Below are 8,228 nucleotides of genomic sequence, written 5' to 3'. Positions count from 1 at the left end.
GAGTTCAAAAGCATTGTGTTCAATGATCCCTATAGATTGATATGTTACTCGGGTATAGTATTTTCAAACCCTTTCCAAACTTCATCTTATGAGATTAGAAGAATCCTTAATTGTTTCAAAGGAGACTTGTAATTGAGTTATACTTGACGGAAAGCAGTCTTACATCAAACTAATATACTAACTGATATGATATCAACAGTATATGGATACTTACCCATAACTTTGTTCAAGAAAATAGTGGACAGTATATACTATAAGAAAACTTTGCTTCTATTGTAAGGATTAGTTGAAATTCAGCGTAAATGTTATTAGCTGATGCGATAAATGTTAAGAAGGGCAACCTGTGGATGGCAACTGCAGCATTTGATAACCTAATCTGATCATCTTACAATTTCAGTAAGTCTTCAATTATCTAAAAGTAACGAAAAAGCCAGATCAGGTATTCATAGCCTTAAAGAAATCAGTGTTTACTCTATTTCACCATTTACCGATTAGTCTTTGGTGGCATGAGAAATAGAGTACCGTCTTGATGGGTTTCGCGTAACTACTGGTGTACTTAAAGAGGTGTTTTATATGAGGTAAAAAAAATCAATATCTACTCATTTTTAATCATTTTCACGTATTTATCTGTTTTTGAGTTATTTTTAATGTTTACTAAAATGAACACCCTGTATATATATATATATATATATATATATATATATATATATATATATATATATATATATATATATATATATATATATATACACATATATATATATATACATACACACACACACATATATATATATATATATATTTCATCTACATATAGTGTATACAGTGTGTATATATATATATATATATATATATATATATATATATATATATATATATATCTAAATGGGGATACCTTAACGTGGTGAAAGGGTTTGTGTATCACCCTAATATTTATTAATGTCTGGGGTTTGGCTAGTTTCATCCCCACGTTAGCCAGTGCGGATTGGTGAAGGTGGGAGATTTTCGTCTGATTGCTCACAACAAACCAACCTATTACAGGTGGCCCTGACTAGCGCAGCTTTGCTGATCATGACGATAAAAAACCCTTTCACCACGTTAAGGTGTTCCCACTTTATATATATAAATTATATATATATATATATCTATATATATATATATATATATATATATATATATATATATATATCATATGTATATATATATATATGTGTGTGTCAAGGGACGTTTATGTGTGTGCATTTATATAGATACATATATATATATATATATATATATATATATATATATATATATATATATATATCTGGATTCGTATTTGTCTTTGGAATTGGTTACTCTACAGATCAAGTCACAATTGCTCCTTGCAAAGAAATCAATGTTGAGAGAGATAAATGTTACGGACTTGATTTTGTGTTATCTTAATACTGACTTTAAATTCTAATGAGATTTTCTTCGTCATCAGGTTAAGGTTGGCAAGTACATGAGTCATGAAGAAACGCTGGTCTTTGAAAACTACGCGATTCAAGTGACCTCCTCTAAACAAGAGCCCTACTTCACTGTTTCTACAATCCAGGTGAGTGTCGTAGTTCCAAGTGAAATTAAGTTGAGAAATGAAGTAAACGGAAGTGTTAGATAGGAAGATACTAAAAGTGGATGGTAGAAAGTAAAATATAGTTTTCAATGAGATATTTCTCACTGTTTTAGAAAATTTCTGATGCAATCTACCATGGAAAAATGTAAGTGACTTACAAAGCTTTCTTTCTTGATATAATAGAATTGTTTCAGCAAGAACAACTAGTTCCTGATTCGGTTCAGTTGTTTATGTCACTGAATTACTAATTATGACCTAAGAAATTTCACTGCCGTTTATTAAATGAATGACTAATGATCTATCGGTTATTAAATGCAGGATTGCTACTAAATTTCATTGAATATAATCTTTAGAAACTTTTTTTATCACAAAGTGAAAAACTCTTGATTAGTTTTCTCAAGTTTTTCAAAAAGTAACTACTCTACACTCTATGACAAATTTGGCGTATGATATAAATAAATGGATTACCGACCTCTTCATAATATCTATAAACGTCGTAACCATAATCACTGACCTTGATTAACGTTTTCTTAGTTTCAGACGGACATGTTCATCTTACAAGGCAATGTTTTGTACTTTGTCGTTGTACGTGAATTCTACTTCTATATCAAATAGCAGGCATATGCAAAGAAAATTGCTGGATATATATATATATATATATATATATATATATATATATATATATATATATATATATATATATATATATATATATATAACGAAAAGAAATAACATTTAGGGCGTCGTAGAGGTATGTAGTTTCTGAATTCCTTTACTAATGCCAATTTCAGGTCTTTGTGGACACAATCCCTCGACACACTGTGACACATTATCATTATACAAACTGGCCTGATCATGGGGTCCCTGAGGAAGCAATTTCCATCTCTTACCTGGTTACGAATTTCTTGGACAACCATGATAATGGTATGTGCTGCTCTGGAACAAATGTTTGCTTCAAACCGTGAAAAGGATGATAATTGGTACACAAATGCTAAAATGACCATAGCCTCTTTTTTTTGTGTATGATTCTGCTTATATTGTACTGTATCATATGTAGCTTTAAGAATTACCCCCTGTAATAATGAAGATAAGCTGGAATGATCTGTTAGCTCATATAAATATGAATATGGAAACACTTTGTCTTCCTTTAATACACTTTACTAAACAGGTGGTGTTGTAGTCCATAGCTCTGCTGGGATTGGAAGAACAGGAACAATGTTAATGGTATTGCTACTTCAAGAAATGCTGAAGATTCAGGATAGCATTGATCCCGTCGAGGTTTTAGCTAAACTTCGAAGTGGAAGGGGTCGTCTTGTAGAAAATATAGAGCAATACAACCTAGCTCTTGAGATCACAGATGAGGTCTTCTTTGGAAACGTCACTAAAATTACTTCAACTAACCTTCAGAAACGTCTGGAACATTTCCTGACAAATTCTTTTTTTGAATATGAAAAAATTAAAGCGTTTCCAACACCGTCACCTTACGAATATTCATCCAGTGAAGCTTTTAGACACTTGAATAGAAATCCAAACATCTTGCCTCGTGACAGTCACAGAATTTACTTACAGATGGTGAATGGGGAAGAGGAATCACAGTACATTAATGCAGTCCATATTCACGGCTTTAGTAAATCTGATAGATTTCTTGTGACTGAGCATCCTTTGAGACAAACACAAGCTAAATTTTGGAGGATGATCATGGAGATGAAATGTCCCTCTGTTGTTCTAATTAATCACTATCCAAACCATGATAAGGTTAGTAGAGTACAAAGATTTACGATTTAGTTAAAAAAAGAAAAAAAAAAAAACTTTTATGCAGTCCTTTATGTATTAGATATTTTCACAATACATTTGTATTGTAAATCAACACTTCTACAAACCTTCAAGCTTTTGTTTATTTTCCTTAAAAATAATATATTGGTGTATACTGAATTGATTGATTCCTTTTTTTAAATATCTTTATGAAGTTTGGCCCTCAACATTCACCCTGAGGATTTATAACTTTTCTCTTGTGAAAAAGTTGGCCTTAAAAAAAAAAAAAAGATTATGTATTCTCTGATATATAGAAGTATTTTGTTTAATGTTGTGATAGACATCTGAATATATTATATAACTAGTTTTTGCTCATTTGATCAGTATGTAAATATTCATATCATAAAATCATCCAAACTTTCCAGGAGGAGTTTCCTCCTTTGCTTCCTGAGGAAAATCAAGAGATGAATGTCTCCGGTTACAAGATCACACTGGATTATCCATTTCCTTCTGGGCCAGACCTGATGCAGTACAATTTGACTGTGAGAAACCCATGTGTAAGTGCAGATAATGCTAGCCATCGATAGTACCTATAATGATTGTAAACTGTTGATTAGTATATTCATTAATAGTTGATGTATTTCAATAACATTAATAGTTATTTCACTGGATTCATTTCCCCGTTTCAGGGACAGCAGCATACATTAACTGCCTATGTCGTTCTTAACTGGGAATATGGGCATGCCACTCCGAAGTGTCCAAATGGCTTGTTAAATCTAGCTGACAAGTTACTGCACTCTGTCACACAATTGGGTTCTGGGCCGCCTCTACTGTGTTGTGGGTAAGAGAAATACTACTTATCCTCATTTTTACAGTTTTGAAAAATATATATTTTTCTGTGTTTATACAGGCTGACGTTTTGTGTTCTTGGCTATATATTTATGATTTTAGGATTCTTAAACCTTAATATGGATACAGGTATTTTCTCAGGTAAATATGTAAGGTGTGGCAAGGAGTTACATTTCTGTGATAACTGCATTCCTCTTATTAGAATGGCTAAATACTATTTCAATAAACAAGTTTTATCAAAATGTTACCAGTCTCCTTCATATATGACACTCATCACTGTGTCTTCTATATCTATTAATAAAAGCCTACATGTGATAGGAAAAAATAAATAGAATTTCAAAATTTTTACAATGGTATTTCATCACAAAATTATAGCATCAAACGGAACATAGTATCTGTGGTAAAGAAAGAAACTTTTCTTTCCCTAAAGGTTGGTTTATAAGGAAATTATTTTCAGGGATGGCGTAACGGGATGTGGTCTACTGGCGGGGTTGATGCTCATCATACAACGAGCTCAAATTGAGCAAGTTTTTGACATCTACAGAGCAGTTGTCAAACTGTTAAAATGCCGCCACCAATTCATCACCTGTGAAGTAGGAAGTAGTTCTTTATGCTTAAAGTGGATATTTTGTAGTTTTTGTTATGGCATACATAGAATCGATGTATAATTGCATATTAGCGCTTATTGGATGTTGTTAAGTTTTGATAACTAAATTAATACTTCTTTTACCCATTAGGCCAAAATATGTTAGTCTCTTAATTGGGATTTTCCTTGTATTTCAAATTATGCAAAGGCTGTTATCATACTACTCTACAGTAAAATATAAACAATTTAAATATTATTCTCAAGCAAATAGTTTTTACTTATCGCATTTTGTTTTCCACCTTGTAAACTATTGTAATATCTTTCCTTTACAGCAACAGTATGCAATGCTCTACCTTGCATCCTCAATCTACTTGAGGGATTTCCCCATTTATGTTAAATTTTGACTGAGAATCATTTCGGAATCCTCCAAGCTAACATACTCAAGATTGATGACCGCATCAAAGAGGCAAGAAATTCTAACTTAAAATGCCAACGGAGGAAACTTGAAGTATGAGCTATGTTTAAGTAGAGCTATAGAATGTGTAAAATTTGAATTATTATTGGTGTGAAATGAAAGAATCTTGCTTGCTTGATTGATTGTCTAACCTTATGGAAGAGGTGTGTGTACCATTTGAGGAGCAATATCTCCCACGAGAGCTTTCAGTTGAATCTCTCTACAGGAACTTTAAATTGTGTCTTTAATGAAGTTGCACTGTTTGTTTTTCTCGTTCTCTCCGAGTCGGTGGGAGAAGAGGGCATGGGGTTGTCCATCTTATCTGGTCATGCCCCATAAAATACCTCTACTTGAATCAATCATAGACGAATACTGAATATCAAAAATTGTGAAAATTTAATTCTTTTATGAAATTTTGTATTATTTCATAGGAAGGTTGTTATGCTTTTACCATATAGTCTTAGAATGCGATTCAGCATATTATTATTATTAACATTATCATTATTATTATTATTATTATTATTATTATTATTATTATTATTATTAGCTAACCTACAACCCTAGCTGGAAAGCTGGATGCTATAAACCCAAGGGCTCCAATAGGGAAAATAGTCCAGTGAGGAAAGCAAATAAGGAAACAGATGGAAAAGTATGTCTAAGTGTACCCTCAATCAAGAGAACTCTTACTCAAGACAGTGGAAGAGGCTAAAGGCACTACCCAAGACTAGAAAACCATGATCTGATTTTGGAGTGTTCTTCTCCTAGAAGAGCTTTTGGACCTAGGTAAAGAGCCTTCTATCCTTATCAAGGGGAAATTAGCCATTGAACAATTACAGTACAGTTGTTAACCCCCTGAGGATGGATTTTATATATATGTATATATATATATATATATATATATATATATATATATATATATATATATATATATTGTAAGGTGTATGAGGCGAGAGGAGGATGTGTAAAGACTAGGCCAGATTATTGATGATATTACTGCTTGAGAGTTATTGGATCCTTTGACTGGGCAGACAGTACTACATTGGACCCCTCTCTCTATTTATTATTATTATTATTGCAATTATTATTAGTATTACTTGCTAAGCTACAACCCTAGTTGGAAAAGCAGAATGCTATAAGCCCAGGGGCCCCAACAGGGAAATAGCCCAGTGTGGAAAGGAAACAAGGGGAAAATATAAGAACAGTAACGACATTAGAATGAATATTTCCTATAAAGACTATAAAAACTTTGACTAAACAAGAGGAAGAGAAAATAGATAGAATATTGTGCTCGAGCTTACCCTCAAGTAAAAGAACTCTAACGCAAGACAGTGGAAGACAATGGTATAGAGGGTACGGCTCATTTTTCTTTGTCTACACATACACCGAATAGTCTTGCCTATTTTTTTACACTACTCTGTCCTCATACACCTGGCAACACTGAGATTACCAAACAATTCTTCTTCGCTCAAGGGGTTAACTATTGCAACGAAATTGGGCTAGACAGATAGCTCATTTTACGCCAACCTCAGCTCTTACAAACGTCCCATTCATGTCGAGATGGCTTTCTCACACAAGAAAAGTTCTTCCATACAGCAAAATTCTTACCTTTTTCTCCTTTTATCTATCAAATCATATCTAGATTTATTCCACTCTGGATACAAGTTTGTTTGCTCAAGAAATAAATCATTTATTACTTGGTAACCAAAACAAATGACAACATCCTCTACTTTCGCATGATGTCTATGGATAGAAATACTGCAGTTGCCAACTGCCAAATCACTTTGCTCATCATTGAATGGACACGTAAATGTCTCCCTTTTTATCCTGCGAGCTAATCAAAAGGCATGAATGTAGTTCTTGAAAAAACAATCTGCGTAACTGGCATTGTTTACTCATGTAGGTTAGTTATAAATAGTGCAAGTTGGGTGGAAATGTAAGTCATCGCATATTAGAAGCGTTGCTTGGGTTGGGAGCTTGAGCCCCCTTCCAAGCCCGATTAATCTTGGGTAGTGTCAACAGCCTCACCGTCCTTGTAAGATAGGAATGGGTAGAGACTATGTATCTACCTAGTGAATCATCAGCAGCCATTGTCTGCCACTCTCTGGTCATAGCATGGATGGATATACTTTATAGCTTGAGCACTGATCATATGTGTAGCTTACATTTGTAAATCAATGTGTTACTTCATTTTTCTATTTGTATCATTATCCTTTTTTTCTTTTTAGTTATTATTATTGAAATGATTAAAATGATTGTTTTCAAAGTAATGGAAATTATTCTTTAATCCTTATCTTATCTGTTACATTAGCATTCTCATTTTTATCTTCAGTTTTCATTACCTACACCAGCCATTGCATGGAGGTTTATTTCTGTTGACTAAGTAATGTATTCTTGATTGGAGCGAAAAGAGAAATGGATGAAAATTTTCTCATTGAAAGAATGGCATCAATTAAAGGTCTAGTATAAAATGCAGATATGTATATATCATCATTAGGCGTTGCTATTCCACTTCAGGATAGAGGCCTCCGACATGCCTTCCAAACCCTTCTGTTTATGGTCAATTTATGTATACAGTAAGGTTATGAAATAAAAGGAAAACACCACAAATTTACAACAACCTCTTCACGCACGCCTGAATGTGCTAAGCCTGACAGTGATCTAGAATGAAACAAATTACAGCTTCAGGCAAATCTATCTATAAGAATAATCTAATTGTCGGACATATACAGTAGTAGATTTAATGCAAAAGAAATCAGCAAAGGCCTTGTATGGCAGACTATGAATTTTCAGGACAAACAAACTTGAATGTTGGTTAGAGAGATGTGAATGAAATACACATAAACAATAATGCATGATTTACAACCAAAACCAGTAAAATTATCTATCCTGGAATACGTTTCTGAAGATAATAGAACAATTTCATGCAGATAGCCAAGTACTATGTCACAAGCAGAATTTCGATAGATGGGATAGAAAATGGAGAGAGTAACTCA

At 33.1% G+C, this 8,228-nt stretch overlaps 1 protein-coding gene across 6 annotated transcripts in view; it reads left to right on the top strand.

Moving 5' to 3' along the window:
- LOC137616422 (receptor-type tyrosine-protein phosphatase C-like) overlaps positions 1–7,373 on the top strand; it is a 174,997-nt gene extending 167,624 nt beyond the window's left edge. For 4 of the 6 annotated variants that reach the window (XM_068346164.1, XM_068346165.1, XM_068346166.1 and 1 more), the window contains 7 exons: positions 1,466–1,576; positions 2,386–2,518; positions 2,763–3,349; positions 3,772–3,903; positions 4,036–4,187; positions 4,653–4,788; positions 5,114–7,373. In XM_068346164.1, the coding sequence (XP_068202265.1) occupies positions 1,466–1,576; positions 2,386–2,518; positions 2,763–3,349; positions 3,772–3,903; positions 4,036–4,187; positions 4,653–4,788; positions 5,114–5,185 (1,323 nt within the window). In that variant the 3' untranslated portion in view covers positions 5,186–7,373. The remainder of the gene's footprint in view (positions 1–1,465; positions 1,577–2,385; positions 2,519–2,762; positions 3,350–3,771; positions 3,904–4,035; positions 4,188–4,652; positions 4,789–5,113) is intronic. The other 2 variants (XM_068346167.1, XM_068346168.1) reach the window with 2 other exon arrangements.
- The last annotated feature ends 855 nt before the right edge of the window (positions 7,374–8,228 follow it).

Source organism: Palaemon carinicauda, chromosome 22 (assembly GCF_036898095.1).
Source record: "Palaemon carinicauda isolate YSFRI2023 chromosome 22, ASM3689809v2, whole genome shotgun sequence".
Taxonomy (NCBI): domain Eukaryota; kingdom Metazoa; phylum Arthropoda; class Malacostraca; order Decapoda; family Palaemonidae; genus Palaemon; species Palaemon carinicauda.
This window is presented reverse-complemented; position numbering and strand designations above follow the sequence as displayed.